The 20,269-nt window shown below is 43.1% G+C and overlaps 1 protein-coding gene across 2 annotated transcripts in view; it reads right to left on the minus strand.

The window, feature by feature from the left end:
* The window catches only part of DIAPH3 (diaphanous related formin 3), a 562,409-nt gene that overhangs the window by 202,204 nt on the left and 339,936 nt on the right, over positions 1-20,269 (minus strand). For both annotated transcript variants that reach the window (XM_019525253.1, XM_019525252.1), the window contains one exon: positions 17,132-17,256. In XM_019525253.1, the coding sequence (XP_019380798.1) occupies positions 17,132-17,256 (125 nt within the window). The remainder of the gene's footprint in view (positions 1-17,131; positions 17,257-20,269) is intronic.

Raw genomic sequence — 20,269 nt, forward strand, 5'->3', positions numbered from 1 at the left:
AGCCCTCCCCAACGATCTTGGGGCGGGGGGGGGGGGGGAGGGGATGGGACAGCAGGCTGCCAGCAGGCCAAGCAGTTCCCAAGCTGTGTGGGGCACCCCCAGGAAGCACCCACCCTCTAGCACCCAGCCCAGGCAGTCTCAGGGGACACTGCAGCCATGGAGGGAAGCACTGGACCCCCTGCAGCTATGGAGGGAAGCACGGGGCCCCCACACAGCTCAGGGAGGTAGGCGGGCTCAGGGGCGGGGGGGAAAAAAGAGAGAGAGAGAGAGAGAGAGAGAGAGAGATCAGGCTCACTGCTTTTTTTCTTCTTCTTCGGTGGAGCCTGCCTGCACAGGCTGCCACTGGGTCCTACAGTCCCTGAGCTGCACAGCAGTTCTCACCAAGCTCCAAGCACACCCGCTTCCAGCACCCTGTGCACTGTTGCAATGTGTTAGGTAGCAAACTAAAACACCTTGGAGGTGTTTGCTATGTACCAAAGTCATTTCAAGCCAAATATGTTGCTGAACATGCAAACGGCAACACCAATAAAGCAGAATATACCGCCAAACATGCAAACAGCAGTGCCATTAAAGCAGTGCAAAAGTGCATTTAAGCCATTTTAAAGGCCAATTTTGTGGAGTGTACAAAGGCCCTTCTTCAATTTAACTTAAATAAACAGAATTTAAGCATGTGGTTATTCAAGGCAGCCTGGACTAGCATTGGACTTGATATCATAAGACCTGGTTTCTTTTCCTAACTTTTCTATAGACTTTCAGTATAGCCTTGGGTCCTTGTTATTCCTCTAACTATAGTTCGATTAGGAACAACTCTACAGAAACTTACACATACAACACTTAAATCCATTAAAACAATTAAGACCATTCACAGTGTTGCTACTTAAGTGTCTAGGTAAATCTCTGCCTGCAAGTTCTTTGGTTTAAGGACTGTCTCTATGTGTTTTTAGACTACAGATCACAATGGGCTCTGACTTTGATTAGGGCCCCTACATGTCACAGGCATATTAAGCTTTACATTCATGGATTTGCCCCTCCTTTTCAAGAAAACTAACAATAAATCCTTCCCACCAACTAATGAACTTTGTATCTAATAGAGGTACACCAATAAAAGATTACTTGGGCTGATACCGATGGCTGATTTTTAACGAGCCATATCAGCTGATACCCATCTGATTCTCGATATGCATCCCAGCAGCTTGGAGAACAGCGTCCAGCTGGTAAGTCTGTTGGGGGGAGGGGGAAGGTGCATGGGAGGGAGCAGACCAAGGATTCTGCAGTGAGGAAGGGAGTGGGTCTGGGGTGCACTGCCCAGCCAAGGTGGGACAGAGTGGTAAGAGGCTTGTCCAGGGGGCGCAAGGAGATGGGGTGGAACCTACCATTGCACACACCCCCAGGTGTGCCATGGGGAAGTGTGCACCCCCAGATCTGTGCACAGAGTGAAGGTGCGCTGCCACTGTGTGTGGGGTGAGGACAGGCTGCCACTGTGGGATGGGGCTGATCCTAGGCTCTTCCTGGTGGTGGGTGGGGCTGGGGCTGCACTCAGAGTGACCGGTGGCAGCACTGGGGTGGGAGGGGCTATAGAGTGGGCTACAGTCACCCCAAAATTCGCTGCAGCTGCCCTGTGTCCCTCCCTCACAGTGCCACTGCTGCCCACCCAGAGCACAGCCTCCCACCGGGAAGAGCCCAGCGCCACCCCCAGGCCCAGCATGCCCTTGCCCCACGCACAGATCTAGGTGGTACATGCCCCCCCCATGTCTCCCCCATGGGTGCACAGTGGTGGGATCTGCCTTCCTCCTTGTGCCTCCCAGATGAGCCTCTTGTGGCTCTGTCCCACATCCTGCCCCAGTTGAGAAGTATCTGGACTAGCCCCACTCCCTCCCTCACCGTAGGGTCCTCAATCTGTCCCCCCTCCCCCCGCAACCCTTTCCCTCCGCAATGGACTTATCAGCTGGACAGTGCTCTCCAAGCTGCCAGGCTGGCTGTGTGCATGCTGCACCTGCGCACATGCACGTGGCATTTATGGGCAACTTTATCAACCACATCAGCCAAAAAAAGCCGACTGCCAATAATGTCATTTTTTTCTTTTATCTGTGTGGCTACAATACAGACAGATGAATCAGTGCACCTCTACTATCTAAGTATTTATTTACTGACATTTGAAACCTGAAAATTTCTATCACAGGTCTCTGTGAAAGCATGCTCTAAAGCTGTTTAGTTCCAACAACAGCAATTTAATGTGATCATGATAGTCACCTGGCATTAACAAGTATTATAACCATTACAGAGCTTCTTTTGAGAAGTAGTATACTGCTGATGAACTCTACTATGGGGGTCCTCATACAATCACAAAGGTGTCATCTTTTCTTTAGTCTACCAGAGGATAGTTTCTTCTATACCTCACTTAAGACCAGAAGAGTTTTAGGGAAAATGTTAGGAGGGCTAGGTTCCTGACCGATACAATTTCTTTATTGGCTTGGGGGGGGGGGGACCCACAATTTACAACAGCAAATCACTGCGTCAAGGGACTTCTCTTTAATTCCCTCATGCTACAAAATATTTAAATTATTTAACCAGATTTAAAGCACTAGCTAACTGGGCTAAGAGATGTATGATATTTAGATATAATAATCTAACATCATAAAAAAGGAATTTGAGCATCAATGCTATGAACCAATTTGTATTGCTTAGCATTGTTAGAGATTTTGTTATAGTTCTTACTAGATACATACTAAGAATGTAACAAAAACAGAAACAACTGCTGAACAACAGAACCAAGAATCAATGAGAACACCAGGATAGAAAGGTCAGGGTAACAGCTCTAGTAAATGTTACTGTAGCAACGGCAGGAGCAGCAGGAACAGCAGCAATACATTCTTAATAATTACTGCATTACGTGTCTATACTTTCTATGGAAATTTTCACAGGCAATACAAACGTATTTGAGAGAGTTGAAAAATAGAAAAAGTGTTCAGAAGATAGACTAAGAAACATTACAAAACTTTGCAAATTTTTCAAGTAATGTAGAACATGAATGAAAGCAAATCAAGAAATATTTTTAGGATACAGTTTCTCAAACACCAAGCTCAAATGATACTATTTGCTTTGTAAGTATGCTACAGAAATATTTTACAAAGTCACAGTGTTCATTTTAATGGAATAGAAGCTGGAAAAATATAGGTTATATTATTTTTGTGCTACAGCTAGACATATGCAAATGTTAGAAGTAACAATGCTAAGTTTTCATATTTTTTCCCATAACTAAAGAAAATATTGCAGACAAAATATTCTAGGTAGCTTTTGCATGACGAAGCCTAGCTGTTTGCAGCTAACAAATTGATATCTAAAACAGAAAATAGAGCCATTAGTCTTCCCCAACATGCTGTATTGGACATACAAATAACTACAATTACCACAATTATTTTATTCAGTTGTATAAGTCTTTGCAACATTTATGGCATAGATGCTATCATTCCTTTCTTACTAATACAAAAATCTGTACCTTGGGGCTGATCCCAGGTCATATCTGCAGGCCCAGCAGCAACTGCAGCAGATCCAGTGGTGGCAGGAAGAGAATGACAGCTACAGAGAGAGCAATAGCTGTACCTGAATAGGACTTGCTCACTGTCCATGGGGCCCAGGTATCTCAAATTTTGCAGAAGTCCCATTCCTCAGTCACCTAAATTACAGTAGCCCACTGATGGCCAGAAGGAACAACTCTCCAAGCCAGATCCCACCTGTGGGCCATATATTTGACATCCCTGTTCTAGTATAAAGGAAAACTGCCAAAAGAATAGTTACAAAAGTAGAAATATAAGTACAGACCTTGTAACACAGGAGCAAGAAAAAGGGAAAAAAAGAAACAGTAAAGGAAAACAAAGAGATTAATGAAGGTGTGGTGGCGACACGCCTCCAAAGGCTTTCAAAGGGGCGGAGGTGAGCTCCGCAGGTCCCAAAACCCGGAAACAGACCCCCCGTGGGGAAAACTTACCTCCTGCTGGCCCGGCAGCGCAGGAACCGGGACTGTGGCCACAGCCGCGCGAGCTGGCATTACGCCAGCTGTTTAATCAGCTGTTCCCCGCGCAGGGAACAGCTGGACCAATCGCAGCAGCTGTACCGGCTGTCACACAGTTTAAAAGCCCCGATCAACCCTGTGGAGGGGAAGAGCCAGAGAAAGAGAGAGGAGGTGGGCAGCACATCAGATGTGCTGAGGCTCCTGTGGGGAAGAGGAGTGGCACAGATGGAGCAGCACTGGAGCAGGGCAGGGGAAATCTTTGAAATTCCTGCCAGAGGCAAAGCAGGGGGAACACTTCAGCCTCCTGTAGGAGGCAGAGCAGGGGAAGCACTGCAGCTCCCTGCGGAAGACAGACCAGGGGGAGCATTCGAGCTCTCTGTAGGAGGTAGAGAAGGGGCAGCATTCGAGCCCCCTGTAGGAGGCTGGGGAAAAGGAGGCGGCTCCACATCCCTCTTCTCCCCAGGAGAATATTTATTCTAAAGAAAACAAAAGAAAAGGGGGAAAAAATCAAAGAGAGAGAGGGAGAAGGTTGAGGCATAAAGGTTGGAAGGACAAGAGCCGACTGAGCCCACTCGGATGTGGGTTCCCCCACCTGAAGCAGGCGGCGAGCAAGCCCATGGGGTTGAAACCACCATCGCATCATCACCTATCTAGTTGGCGAGTGGACGGGGTGTAGGAGAGGCGGAGCCCCATGGAACATCGCGCCGCATAATCATGAGTACTGCCATTGTCAGGAAGCTCTCCCAAGATGATCACCACTGAACCCCCTCTGATAGCTTCGTATCAAAGTTGTAGCAGTAGAGTTGAGGGGAGGAGCTACATACCCAATAAGCCGTGCTACCCATAAGGTCCCCCAGAGATCACAGTAGGCAGAATGTTACATCCCCCCACCCCTTGGTATCCTGCTTCTTTGAAAGTATTACCTGGTAACCACCCCCACCCCCTTGGTTTCCTGTTTCTTTGAAGATACTACCTAGTATTATTCACATTTGTTGTATATAAGTTGTTAGTATGATATTGCAAGAACTGTCTTTAATTCTATTAAGCTTAAAAAAAAGACATCTACAATAGTAGTTTCTCTACTGATGAGACGAGTCCATGGCACCATTTTATCTTTACAAAAAACTGCATATGAAGTAGCTCTTGCTACCAGACCATGACTTCATATGTGACTTGAAGTTACTGCCACAAGGGAAGGAACCCTTCAAGTAAAAAACCAAAACAAAACAAACAACTAAATAAACAAAAACAAACACAAACCTTTTGCCCAAACTAAATGTTTCAAAAGCAGCTTTCATGAGTATGTTTAGGACCACATTTTAATATGCTACGATTTACGGCTACCTTTCTAATTGGAAATTTCAAAGGCATCAAGCCCAGCATGAATTGGTAAGAACTGGGACAATGTTTTGTTTTCAACTGGACTAAGACTGCTGCCAGATAAAACTAAGTGAGATAACATTTTAGGTGAAGATAAATGATCTCACTGGGGTTCAGTATTGCAGTGACTCAGAATGCCAACAAAAGTAGATGCCAGAGGATGATATCCTGTGGATATCAAGAAACCCAAACAAATAGTAGTGACTGTTGTGAATGTATTCTTGTAAGCCCACAGGAGCTACTTACCTGAGAGGACCAGGCGCAGATTAATTTAATGCTGATAGTTATCCTTATCAAATTATTGGTCATACCATACTGACCAAATTATTCTCAAAACTATCAAAAGCTCTTTATGTTTGGTAGTAGCAGAGACTTCTGAGAGTCAGGCCAAACTTCCTTGAAACTAATTTACAAAATAGAGCCCGTATATGTGTTGCTGTCTATAATATTCAAAAACTGAAGCATCTCGATACATGTTTTTTGTTTACTGTCTTGATTAGATGAATGCAATTCATCCACTCATATTTCACATACAATTTTCATGTTTAAAAATCTGCATCTTAATGACAATGAATTCTTACTGAAAACTCATTTTTTTCTGGGAAGGTCCCTGACACTAAAACAACGTTGAAAGGTAAGATAAGTCACAAAGCAACCAAACAAGTGAGTGATTTTTTTTTTTATTTGACAGAACAGTAACATTTTCTCCTTTCACTTTTAGCTCTAATAGGGAGTTGAATGGGAACTGGCATTAGAAATCTGAACACCTTCCCTTCAACATACAGTCTTGCAGTTCTGAACAGTGTCTGTTATAAAACGATAAAACTTGCCTTGGAGAACAAATCAAGGATTTGTTAAGTATAAAATTGAAACTGTGATGTTTTCATCCTGGAAAGCTGGCTTTAAGGTATTACATTCCTCCTTTTTACTTGAGAAATAGGGTCTAGGTTTGAGAATATTCTTATTTTTAGTCCTTTTTATCTGAATTTCAAGAGAGTTCTCTTTCTTCAGTATCTAATTCAAGTCATTTAGAAATGTATGGCTTAAAGGCCCTTTAAAGTAGCTTAAATGCCCTTTTGCACCGCTTTAATGGCATTGCTGTTTACACAGTCGGCAGCGTATTGCGCTTTAATGGCACTTCTGTTTACGCTGTCGGCAGCATACTGTGCTTTAAATGACTTTGATACATAGCAAAATAAAACGTCTCTGAGGTATTTTCATTTACAACCTAACAAAGTGCAACAGCTGCGGAGGGAAGCACAGGTCCCTGTGCAGCTCAAGGGCTGTGCAGGAAGCCTGTGCTGGCAGCCCAGCAGCAGCCTGTGCAGGTAGGCTCTACTGAAGGGGAGGGGAACCCCCAAAAAGCAGCAAGCCTGATCCTTTTTTTTCCCCCCCTCCCCAGAGCCTGCCTGGCTGCCTGAACTGCAGGGGGGCCCAGTGCTTCCCTCTGCAGCTGCAGGGGGGGAGGGGGCGGCAGTGCTTCCCTCCCTGCCTGCGGTGCCCCCCAGGACCACCCGGGCCAGGTGCCAGTAGGTAGGTGATGCCTGGGGGCGCCAACACAGATGGAAGCACTGCCCCCTCCTGCAGTTCAGGGACCATTTATCTCACTGGCAGCTCACCCTCCCCACCACTGCTGGAGACACAGGTAAGGATTGGGCCCCACCCTTATATATATGCCATGGTGGGTTAGCTTGGTTTAATTCTCCCTAAATTGAAGTGGTGTTTTAAAACATCCACCATTTCAATTTAGGAAGAACTAAACCAAATTAAACCCCTATGGCATGTACGAACAACCCTAATGGTTTAAAGCACCCCCCCGCCCTGACCCCACAAAGAGTAGTATCAGATTCCTGGTGTTTTTTAATGGGTTTGTTGATCTCAATGGGGGAAAAGGAAAGGTCAGGAGATGGCTGAGGGTAGCATGTGGGGAGGGGTGTGTGTGTTACTAGTGGCTTCTTTTTGACATTTACCACCAGGGTTTCTTTGGTCGCCATTATAACATTTCCTCAAATTTACAGAATTATTATGGATTTCTCCAGGTTCTCAAAGGACTTCTCTCTAACAAATGGTCTCATCTGGACTTATCTTCAGCCAACCTTTCATACACATCCCAATATTTAGCAGCCAACTGGAATGCTTAAGTAATAACAATGTTTAGCAATGATTGATTCCTAACACTAATGCCAGCAACCACTGCTGCTCATATTTCATGATCTTTCCAGGACCTCAAAGATGCTCAGAAAGAAAAGGCTGAGCCATGAAGGACTCCACAGCTGAGAGCTCTCAGAGGAAGAACTATTACTGAAAACTATCCCTCGGAATCTTTCCAATATGCACAGTTACTTCTCAAGCCAAAACATTCTGCTCACACAAGACACTGCCATATTATGAGTAATACCCCAGGCTCAGTGATGACAAAGGCATAAAGATGAAGCAGCATTAAAAGAGGAAATCTGAGGTGCAGACAAGAGCAGCTCCTCGCTGTAACTCCAAATGCTTTGCAGGAATCATCCTGAGTTACAAATATCTCCTAGAACAAACAGGACTTCACTGTTGGTTCTAGGGGGTGGGTGAACTAGCTGCTGGCTGCCAGTCTGCAGCCAATTTACCCTAGCAACAGCCCCTCCTCTCTTCCAGCCTGCTCCTGTTTCAGAATTGGAGGGGAGAAGACAGCAGAGAGAGTTCCTTCTAGGGGTTCCCCAGCCAGCTCTGGAAGGTGGAGTGGATGAACTGGAGCCTCCCCTCCCCACCCTTTCAGCAGGGGCTGAAAACCCTTCAGACTGAAATCCCTCCACCCCCTTTCCCCCCTCCCATTCTGAAAACAATTCAAGGCTGGAAGGCAGCACAAACAAGTTACAGAAGATACTCTGTTTTGAAATGTCTTCATCTGATACCTCAATGCAATAAGGGGGCAGATTTTTACCCGATCAGTAGAGGTGCACCAATACATTGGTCTGATATCCGATCGGTACCAATATAAGGAAAACTGGTTGTATCGGATATCGACCAGATGGGAGGGGAGGGGAGCTCACAGGGAGCGAGGAGCAGCAAGGAGAGCGGCCTTCAGCAGGTAAGTCTGGTGTGGTGGAAAGGGAGGGTGAAGGGAAGGGGTGTCACCGGACTTACCAGCTGGAGGCAGCTGTATCAGAAACTGGATTGGTATCGGCCAATATGCCTCCTTAAATATTGGCTATCAGTACCAACTCCAAAAATCTCTATCAGTGCACCCCTACTAACCAGCCATTTTTTAAGCTGTCTGCAGCTGTGCACTTGTGTTTGGTTACTGTTAAAAACTGCTTTCTGTGGCCAGATCAGGGAAAATTGTCACTTCTATCTGTGCCCCTTGTGTCTGTCCATTGCTCTGACATAGCAGGCCACTTGTAGTAGCACTGGGTGCCTGTTGACGTGCAGGGATGCTGCTCCAATGCACTGTAAAACAGCAGAGGAACAAGGTTATTATATAAGTGTAGATCACTTGTAAAACAACTAGGAACCACTGTTTGGATACTGTCTGAAACTCAGTCAAAGAAAATGGGCACAAACAATACTCTTTTGCTTTGGAGCACAAACTGCTACTCTGGTTAAGGATTTTTATGAATCCAGTTGATCATTCCTGTATGGACCAAGAGCTCTTTGTAGTGGAAACCACTACCCCCAGAGTCAGTCTCTTCAAACTCCAGGTTGATGAGATGTAGCAGCATATGCAACAGTGCTGTGTATCACGATGTTGCATATGGTAAATAGAAATTCTCTCTTTTCATGGCTACAACACAGATTATATTTTGATGTATATGTTTTGAATCATTATGAGATTCTCTCAACCTGAAATAAATTAATATATAAAATAATATAATTTAGTAATAAAAAAGGCTGAATAATGCTGGTTGATCTCACCTGCCTCCATTATAAGTGAACAACACTGGTAATACCAGTAACACCTACAGTTACTGATAATCTAAGTGTTCTATTAATTTACTGAAAATTGATCTTTATAAAGTTGGTACACTTTAATGCACTTTTTAATACTCTTAAGTCTATTATTATGTTGAACTATAAAAATGGCAATCTCTGCATTTTCATTTAGTAATGTAAGTGTATGTTCCATAGATCTGTAGTTTAAATTACGATGCAAAAAGTCTTACACTCAATGGACCAAACTTGTTCTCTTTAAATAATGCCAACAACGATAACCAATTTAACAAAAAATAATACTTATATCATAAACTTGATACAGAATTGATCCAATGGAATATATTCACAAGTGTTCGATTGTCCATTGCAGTTTTAAAAGATTTCACATGAAGATATTTCCAAACTTCCCATTGGATTCAATTTAACTATCTACAAAATCTCACAAATCCCTACTTTATTCATCACAGGTACCATTCCAAATGTATTTTCTTCCTTGTTTTTAATATTTTCTGTGTGAAAATAGGGTTCAATTGTGTGCAACACTTAGAAGAACTTTGACCTGAGAAAGCTAAGGGTACGATTCAAAGTGGTTTCTTAGACACTTAAATGGGATGTGGGTACCTAAATTTCATAGTGTTTTAAAAGTTGTCCTGCCCCAGCAGCTACATAGCTTACTAAGTGCCAAAATTTATTATACTTTAGTTTTATATTGGAATCTATTTTACTTTAGTTTTGTATTGGAATGTTCCCTGGGCACCTACACCTGAACATGCTTAGATGCATGTTAAAAGAGCACTTAGAAAGCACTTTGGTGCCTAACTCTCACCTGCTACAATCTAAGGCTAAACACCTAAATTTTTGTAAGACCCAAGAGACCTCTCAATCATCCTCAAATTCAAACTGCTCTCAGGAAGCACTGAGGGAACACTGCTGAGTGTTGTTATCTTGACAGTCATTAATATGAACAGGCTGATGCACATACAATAATAGTAGCATAGCTGAATGCTTCTGGATGATTTGGGATACAGCCACAGCACTGCTACAGCAATCCAGGTTAGAAGAGGTGGAGATAGTGAGTGGTTACTTGTGTTTCAACATTTTCTGAAGCGATTTCACTTGAGGGCTGCTTCTTCTGGGCTCAGTTAACTAGCACTGACTTGTGGGACAAGTCAGTGATGCAGAACTGGGATGACTAGAAGAAGTAGGGGCAGAATATCAGAACTTAATAGATCTGATCTTGAAATTCATGACACTGAATGAATTACTGAACTGAAGCCTTTGTACAGTACAGTATAAAATTAGGGGTTATATATAAAAGGCTACTAATAACTTAATACAGAGTATCATTACAAACACAATGATCTATGGTTATCATCTTACACCAGATGTACAAAATGTGAACCTTTGCTATACACTAAATACTTGCCGTAAGTTTCCACATTCACTTATTTTACGTCATTCACTCATAAATCTACATAACTACTTGCTTGAAGAGAGAAATAGTAAATTAAATGGTTGCATAATTTCCAGTTTCTTCTATCTTCCAACATTCTCCCTATTTTAAAGCTGTTCCCCTATCCTTAAATAGCACATAGAAATCTAACAACACAACGACCTCTTAAAGTACCACTGTAGTAAGGTTTCAGGGGATTTTGGGAGTCATCAGTTTATTAAAACAATGGCTTTGGTATTTTCCCTATTTAGACCAGGAATGGGTTTAAACTCTTCAGATCCAAGCAAGGATAAGGAACCATATTAAACTCTAAGGTAAGCAACTATGATTAACACTGAATCAAACCATGTACTCATTAGATGTCTGCAACTACACAGAATGCTTCACGCCTGTGTAGAAACACAGTACAAGGAATACATGCAAATCCTATGCTTCCTAAACTGTTTGGCAAATTTGTCCAAGTAGGTCTCTGATGAATTTTACAGTAGTTTCCAAACTGGCATTCTTTCCCTTTCCTTACATAGTTCTTTTACGTATATCTATACATAACAATGCTAAAAAAATGGATATTAACATTTGTAACACATATTAAAACAAGTACATTATTCTTTTCCCACACTAAGAGCAACCATACTGAACTATTCCAGTCCACTTCCAGATCCACTGCCAAGTGTGAAGGGGACCCCTCTGTGCCCCCCCGCCTTGGTGATTGGCCACAGAGGGACCCCAGGTACCCACCCAGACCCAGGAGGCATCAGTTGCCGAGTCAGGGGTGGGGGGACCCCGCATGCTCAGCAGTGGACCCAGAAGTGAACCGGAAGCATCCCATGGATGGTTCACCCACCCCACCATCTCAATGTTCATGAGCCACGCCTAGTACCTTAAGGTACGTAGAAAAAACATATAAAGCTATGTCTATGGCCAAATCATCACATGTCTCCAAATTGAATCGAAGGCTTCTGATTTGATTTGGAGAGATTAATGGGTCTCCTGATTCGATTTGGATTCAGAGATTTGGCTGCCAAATCAGCTGAATCTCCACCAAATTGAATCAGCAACCAAAGCTCCATACAGCCCTACAGGCTAACAAAGCTGCGACCACACAGGATATGCCCAGTGCACTGATTGCTAGGAAGAGCCAGACTCAGCTGCCATCATGGAGGAGACCGCAAAGCAACGATGGGAAGATGGTACAAGAAAGCAGAGCCAGAAAAAGCAGCCAAATCTTGAAGAGCCCAGAGAGGTAGTTATAAAGTTGGCAGCAGAGGAAGAAGCCCTAAATAAAGAAGGGATTCCCAAAGGCAAAGCAGGCTTAACCTGAAACAAGGAGAGCAAATGCTCACCACTCCGACGGGCAGAAGCAGAACTCTAGAGAAAGGGCTGTGAGAAAGAAGAAGAATATAACTGTGTGTTACCTCCCAAATTATGTTGAGTGGTGGACTGTTAAAAACTGTTTATGGACAGAGTTAAAGGGGTTACTTCAGTGCAGCTGTACAAAGGGTCTAATGGAAGACCCAAGAGATGTGGGAAAGTAGAATTTAAAGATGTGGACTATGCTAGAGATGCACTCAAGGCTCCAGTTCAGTGGGAGCTTTAAGGAAACCCCTTAGACCTGAAAAGCGAGTCTGTGATGATGAAAACTTCATGAACTCTCTCAGAAAACTAGAGAACTATGGCCACTGGTCACAGAAAGGACTCCCACTGTAAGCAGGAGCAAGATCACAGCTTAGATCATGAAAGAACCCACCAAGTGGTGGCTACAGGGTCTGCAAGATGAGAACCTAGGCTGACATTGTTGATATGGGAACCCAATAACAGCTGCAGATGTTTTAACTCCCCCCCCCACCGCCACCAAAGGTGGGATAGGAACAAGGGGGGTGACAAAGCCTGGCACACTCTGTCACTTAAAGAGAAGCAACCCAGAACAGGCAGGGTGCATCTGGGACTGCGTTGCCATAGAAACTAGCTAAAAAGATAAATTAGCAGGCATCTGCAAGCAACCCAGAGATGTCACCCGACGAAGAAGGCAGGGCCCTAGAGAGATATAAGAGAGGGCCAGAGCCAGGGCAGGCAGTCTGCCCATGGAGGCTGAGCAGGGACGTGTTCTCCAGAGGTGCTTGCAACTGGGAAGCAAACTGTGAGTGTGCTAGGCCCTGAGACAGCTAGGGAAGCTGAGGTCTAGCAGCTGATTAAGGCCTAGGGAGGGTCTGGTGCTTGAAGGAAGACTTGGTGATTTGGAGGGACTAAGGGGAGGTTTGGAGGTCCCAGAGTGCCTAAGGGGGGGCAATCTCATATAGCCCAAAAAGGGGTAGAGACCAGGTCTGGGCCCCAGATACAAAGAGCTAGAGAGAGAGAAAGCCCAGGGATGCTCAGAATGTTGAGCCTGGCTCAGCAGAGAGAACACAGAAAAAGTCCTTGGAATAGATAGGCCTAGGGCCTGGGGCTCAGACAGAATCCAGGGATGCTCAGAAGACCAAGACGGGCTAAGCCAGAGGCTGACAGGGCAAAACCAAAAGCTGGGAACCCCTAAGCTCAGTTCAGTCAGTGGACCAGAGCTAGAGGGCTCAGCAAGAGCAAAAGGGCAGAGGCCAAGATAGCCAAGGCCCAACTCGGAAACAATGGCAGGCTTGCCCTAGGTCCCTTAGGCAGCCTCCATCCTTTTCAAATAATAACATCAAAGGCATGGCAGGTGAGTAAGAAGATGAAGGCCTACTAGAAATAGAGCTGGGGCAGGAGCTGCATGGCCACCAAGGGGCATCATAGCTGCCCCTGGATCCATACCTTTCACAGTAACATACTCTTAGACCAAGAAATCATATATTTACCCATGTTTTTACTTTTATACATGTCCCTATATTTCAGACCTAAGCTAGCACCCAAATTTACCTATGAACAGGGTGACCATATGGCCCAGTTTGTCTGGGACAGTCCCGGATTTCAGAGGCCAGTGAATATTAAAATGAGCATCCCAGGTGCAGAGCAGGTAAGCGGAGTGGCTCAAGCTGTGAAATAGGAAGCCCTAGGAGACAGCAAAATTGCCCTAAAATAGGTTGGCTTGCTTAGATAGGTTAGATGATTAACACCTGTGAAGTAAAGAACAATGGGTCATTAATGGGCCCCCTTAGCTGCCTGAATAGTAATACCAGAGCTGTCCCTGAATAGTAATACTACACTGCCCCACCCCTGCCTGCAGCAGCATTGCTAACTTGAGAGGCTGGGGGCGGGGTGGGGGGGTAGGCATTGTGCTGGATTTCACATTGTCCTATATGGTCACCCTACCTATGAATACCCATAAAAACCATCAGACATTAAACATAGCTCACACATTAAATTAATCAGGCATTTTATAAAGTAAACCAAGCATGCTGGATTGATTAAATAATGCAACAAAATTGTATCACATTTTAAATATTATTTTCCATGAATTAAATAGTTGAAGTATACCTCCAAAATATAAACTCATAATTTGCCTAATAACTTTCCAAAAATATAGGATGAGGAAAACAGTTACTCAAAATGTGGTAGTATTCCAAGAATTTGCTTAAAATACTCTTTACAAACCTATCATATATTTATTTTGAATGTACAAATAAAGCTTGATCATTCTACTTTACTTCCTACATCTGCATTAATACATTCAATATTGTAGGTCTGACAACTATGACATTCCTAATTAAAGCAAATAAAAGCACTGCAATAAATTAATGTAATTACTTCTAAACTACCATACATAAGTGAGATGAGCACCAAACTAGAACAATCCGGTATATAGGAATATTCATAATTAAAGACTTTGTCAAAAATAAAGTGTACCAACTATGCATGTATCTGACTTGCTAAAGAAACAAAAAATGCTAATTAGTTCATTAGAGGCCTCTAGGTTGTGATATTTAGCGACAGGATATAATATCTGGCTTGTTCATGGACCATAATTGTACTCAGGATGAAAAATTGTTTCCAACAAAGAACTACCCTTCCTGTTTCAGATTTCCTGCTGGCTTCTTTTTATGAGCTGCATGCCTTTCAACACATCAGCATCATTCAGCTTACCCTGTCATGGAATAAAAGTGAAGGCAGGTCCAGATTTCATCATGCTGCGTGCGATAATCTAACCTTTACATCAAACCTCCTTTGCTTAGTAATTTATTGTAGCTCCTGTTTTCTTGAAAGTGAGCTTCTTTAATTAGTGTGCTCACAGGCATTAGCAGAAACCATATGTGAGTCTACTGTTCTCTAAATTGCTGCCTGCCTACAGGGAGAGGTAATAGGTGAGGCTAATAACTGTAGTTAACAATATTTACTGATCAAAACAAAAGTTAAAATGTTGTATTGAAGTATTGTAATATGGTGAAATAATTGAAAAATATATTTTCATGATGTGACCTGTACCCACAATATTTTTCTAATGACAAAAATTGAGAATAATAGATCATAATACATGTAACTTGTTGGTAGAAGATAGTATGCTACACCTATAATATACTGTTTTATAATAGTCTTTCACATACATAAAACTTATGTTGGAATCTAAACTCTTAGTGGCCTCTAGGATAATGTTTTTCATCTATTAAATGCCATAATATATTCTTAATACAACAGAAATAATAGAAATAATTATATCAGTTGAAACACATCCTTTATAGAAATAATGAAACTAATTCACAGAAATTGCAACATTATTATTCTATTACATCACGTGCGCATATAATTACAAGAGCTTGACTACCATAATGATTGGAAATGTGCAAACATATATAGACAGAGATAAAATTCTGTTTCAAACTTACTAGGACAAATTAAGAGAGATTTTTCCTGAGTCAATATCCTTCCTCTATTCCTTTACCCCATGATTGCTTACATCAGGGGTGGGCAATTATTTCGGGCAGAGGGCCATTTACTGAGTTTTGGCAAGCCACTGAGGGCCTCATGACAGGCAGCCGGGGGCAGAAAAATATTAATTTTCTAAATTTTTTAGGGGCCCCACAGGCCAGATAGAATGGCCTGGTGGGCTGCATGTTGCCCACCCCTGGCTTACATTCTGCTTGCCTCTTTTGCCACATACTCTCTATTGTACAGCAGGAAGCCAGGCACTTTGAAAAGTTATTTGTATACGCCAATACTTTGTTTAACAAATCTCAATCTTGTAATAGTAGTGAAATCTTCATGTATGAGAGGATAACATGCAGATAACCAAAATCTTGACACACTGAATGTCTGTAAGTCTGGGTGATTCTGCTGAATGCACCCAACACTACTTATGCATTTTGTATTAGCTACTTAGAGTAAAAAAACACAAGCAGAAGCTACTTTGTCTCTCTCAGAGGAGTTCTCTCATTGGTGAGCTAATCATGGACTGTCTTGCTTGCTGTCCTTTGGTCTGTAGGACTCTTGCCCTCTTGGCTGGCCAGTGGCCCTGTTGCAGCTGCAACTTAGCCTATTCAATAGTCGGATGGTTAGATCACCTAGCTGGAAATGTGCATTTGAATGCCCTTGGGCCAAGAGCCTATAAGCAGGACAATTTCTTGGGTTAACCTACTTAGCTACTGTGCAAAAAGCAGGCATCACTACACTTTTTCTCTCTTTCCTTCACACTGAAATGTGTTCATGCTTTCAGAGTTAAACAGTTGGCGGATGTGCTTTGCAGTTGCCTAAGGGATCTGGGGACTTGGACAGATTTAGGCATCTCATCTAGCATCAATTAGGATTGCAACAGACCTTACGTGGGAGTTAGGTGCCTAGCTAGCTGATATGGATCGGTGCTAAGCACGTACAATTGCTAAAATCTAGGGACTTCCACAAGCCTGTATGAAGGTGGGACTACATTCGGTGTGGGAATGCAGGTGATTTTTTAGCTGCTGGAGTAAGGTCTATCTGGATCACTTTTTGTGACTTGGGCTGAATATCAGAAGCAATTTAAACACCCACTTGAATCTGGCAATTAGTCTTTGAGGAAACAGAAAACTAGGTTTTCAACTACAAAGACAGCTGGACAATGAGGGCCGCAGAAGCAAATAGAGTGGTGATAGATGTGGGGAGGGGGAGGGGATGGGGTGATGGTGGCATTACTCCAGCCCAGCTCCACAGCATCTGTATAGTTAAGGTGCTTCAGCAGGGCTTTTTGGCGCTTTTAGCTAAAGCTGATTCAATCAGCTACTGGACAAAAGTGCCTGATCTCTACAGACTTTGGGAAAACCAGGTGCAAATCATGTGCTGCCTCTTCTGGGCATGCACTGGACTCAGCACGGAAGAGTACCAAGTTTAAAGTAAAGTGCTGTTCCCTCCACCCTGAGACCCACATCCGCAAGCAGCCATACATTTAAAAATCCAAGTCAACATTAGACAAACCGCTAACCAGATATCAAAACTCAAAAGGATATAGACATCTTCGTCACAAACTTGTCATGTTTATCTTCAGGAGGAGGAAAAGTCTCCAATTCTGTCTCAAGCTGCTGGAGCTGCTTTTCCATCTGTTTCAGGCTTTTCTCCAGGTTTTCTGCTGAAACTAAAATACCACATATTTATTGTAATAAGATATTGAAAAAAAACAAACAGTAAGAGATGCATTTTTTGAAAAGACCTAAAATAGTAAGACTATCAACATACTTCAATGTCTAATTTTGGAACAGAATTGTAAAAGTAAAGCAGAGTGCAAGGATATTAGCCATTGCTTAATGATTTTTTCCTCAGTCGTACAATTCCCTCAGTCTGATTAGTTGCATCAAATTTAAATAAATTATAAGTTTTTTTTTACCACAATAGTACAGCAAAAAATTCTATTCCCTACGTGGCACTCAGGGTTTTGCACTAAAAACAAAGTTTATTTCTAATTAATCTGTGCTGCAAGCACACAAATCTTTACTTGTGATTAACCCCTGCAGTCAGACAGTACTAGTTATTTCCCAGCAGTCAACATACTCACCATAGCATCACTCTCCTAAAGCAGAAAATATTAATATTTGCATAGAAAAAAAGAACAACAGGAACCCCAATATATAAAAAATACAAGATTAAACAGTTGTAGGGGAATTTGCTTAAAATTTAAAAGACAACAAAGCCCTTTCACATATTTTCCTCTTAATTCAATTTTGGAAACTAAAAACTGTACATAACAGTTACTCTGAGGTAATGTGCCTTTCTAGTCCACAGGAATGTTAAGGGATACAAGGAATGATAAGACAAGGAAATTAGTGGAAATACAAGGATCAAGAACATCCAGAATGTTACTTCATCAAAAAAGAACACAATTACTTTTGACAGTCTGGCGTGCATTTTAAATATTTACTCTTTAATGTATATTTTTGAAAAAAAATAATTAAGCATGCCACTATAATACCACATTTACCAAAATCTATGACAACCCCCCACTAATTTAAGACAACATCCTGACAATTAGATTCTAGACATGGAAAAAAATAATTTAAAAAAATTCATTTCCAATATCCATTTTTGGAAGGTCATAAATTCACCCCCACCCTACCACTGTAGCAGTGCAAGCAGCAGCAAGGGGAGCCAAGTGGCCTGCCCCTTCACTCCTATCCCCCACACCAGTGTTTTTCAACCCGTGGTATGTGTACCTCTGCGGGGTACGCAAGACATGGGTGGGGGTATGAGGGTGCTGCGTTTTGGTCTTTGCCTGCTAGGGCCAGAAGTTTCAGCCGCCGCCTCTCCCATCATGTCTGGTGCACCGGGGCTTTCACTCCCCAGCGTCAGTGTGCCAAGGGATAGGGAGGAAGGCCCCGTGCAGGCTGCTTTGCCTTGGGCTGTGGTGGAAAAAGTGGGACTTGGCTTGCGGCGGTGAAACCGGAAGTGCCACAGTGGACTTACGGTTTTGCTTTTGCCACACTGATCAGCACGGGGTACATAAGGTACCAAAGGCTGAGAACCACTGCTCCACACCACTTGCCCATCCTGCTGCCTGGTCCATACCTGCCCATCTCCCCACAGTGCCTGCACCCCGCTACTACCTTCCTCCCTATCACTTTCTGCTCCTGCCTGACCTCCCCAGAGACCCCCGCCCACCTACCTGCCCTCCCCATGCCTGCATTCCAATTCTTGCTTCCCCCTGTATTGCACTTCTTCTCTACTGCCTGCCTCCCATGCCGCCCCTCTCACATTCCTGCCACCACTTGCCTTCTTCTTGCAGTTCTAGCTAGGGTACCACCTTAGTTCAGGTCAAGGAGCAAGGGCAAGTGCTGCCTCTGGCTCCAGCCCAGCCACATAGCAGCTGTTATACCAGTGACAGCTATGGCCCACCTGCTGGGTGTCCAAATTGGGGCCAGAAACAGCATATGTTCTGCCAGCCCAGGCCAGAGTGGGGCCCCAGCTGGAGCTAGAGTTGCTAACCCCCCTGGGATTGCCCTGGAGTCTCCAGGAATTAGATATAAATCTCCAGGAGACTGCTGAGTCACCAGGAAGGTAAGTGATAGGGCATTCATTAAAATATATATTAAATGTTGAATCTGATGTATACAATAGTCCAGTGGGTTTTTAAAATGTAATAGTAAAGTGCATTTGCCTTCCTGACGTAATGACTCATTAATGTCATTACATCATGTGATGAAACCTCTGTTTGAATCTGTTCCAGGAGATGGCAACCCTAGCTGGAGCCAGAGCCACAAGGAGATGGTAGCAGCTGTGGCAGTTGTGAGGGATGGGAAAGGAAAGGGCAGAGGCAGGGAAGAATGAAGGTGGAGAGGGAACAGCTGCAGCGCAGACCCAAGGCTCAGTCAAAGCTGATATTATCCTCTCCTTCCCAGTCCCACCTTTAGTCATATCTAAGACAAGGTGCTTCCCCCACCAAGTTTATTAAAGAAAAAAAAAAACAAAACTTACCTTGGATTTGAGTAAATATGATAATAATATTCTGAAGGTTGATGACTAGAAAATTATATTTTCAGCCTAAAATCATCCAAGACCAGTATATTTTCATTTGTTCTTCTGCCTACACTGCGTTTTGGCTTAAATAGCTTGATCTCTTGCTCCTGGTGTTTAACCTCCCTATTTATTTAAAAAACAATATTTATATCCTGTTTGAGCCTTTATGTTGGTAGATTAAATAAAAAACACTGGTTATCTCATGTACAATAGGTTCTCCATTCATTTGATCATTCAAATACCCCTCTACCACAGGTGCTTCAATAGGAATTCATTTTTCTGGAATGTGGATGACCAGAACTGTACAGAGTATTCCAGAAAAGATGTCACTGTTAACATCCTAACTAATAGCAGCAATTCTTGTTATGAGTCACTAGGTGCCTAATCTTGGAAACTGCCTTTTTCCTTTTATTTCTATAACTGATTCCTCAAGGTCATTAAACCAGTTTTCCCTGTAATGGTCATTATCCAGTTCTTCTTAGTGCTCCTCTGTGTTGCCAATGTCTCCCAACTTTCTGACCTCAACAACAAATTTCATGTGCATGCTATTTATTCTTAGCCAAGTCCATTAATAAAATATTAAACAATGCAGGTCCAAAGACAGAACCTGGAGTAACTTCTCTAGTAACTTCTTTCCAGCC

Source organism: Gavialis gangeticus, unplaced genomic scaffold (assembly GCF_001723915.1).
Source record: "Gavialis gangeticus isolate Ggan-Ray unplaced genomic scaffold, GavGan_comp1, whole genome shotgun sequence".
Taxonomy (NCBI): Eukaryota; Metazoa; Chordata; order Crocodylia; family Gavialidae; genus Gavialis; species Gavialis gangeticus.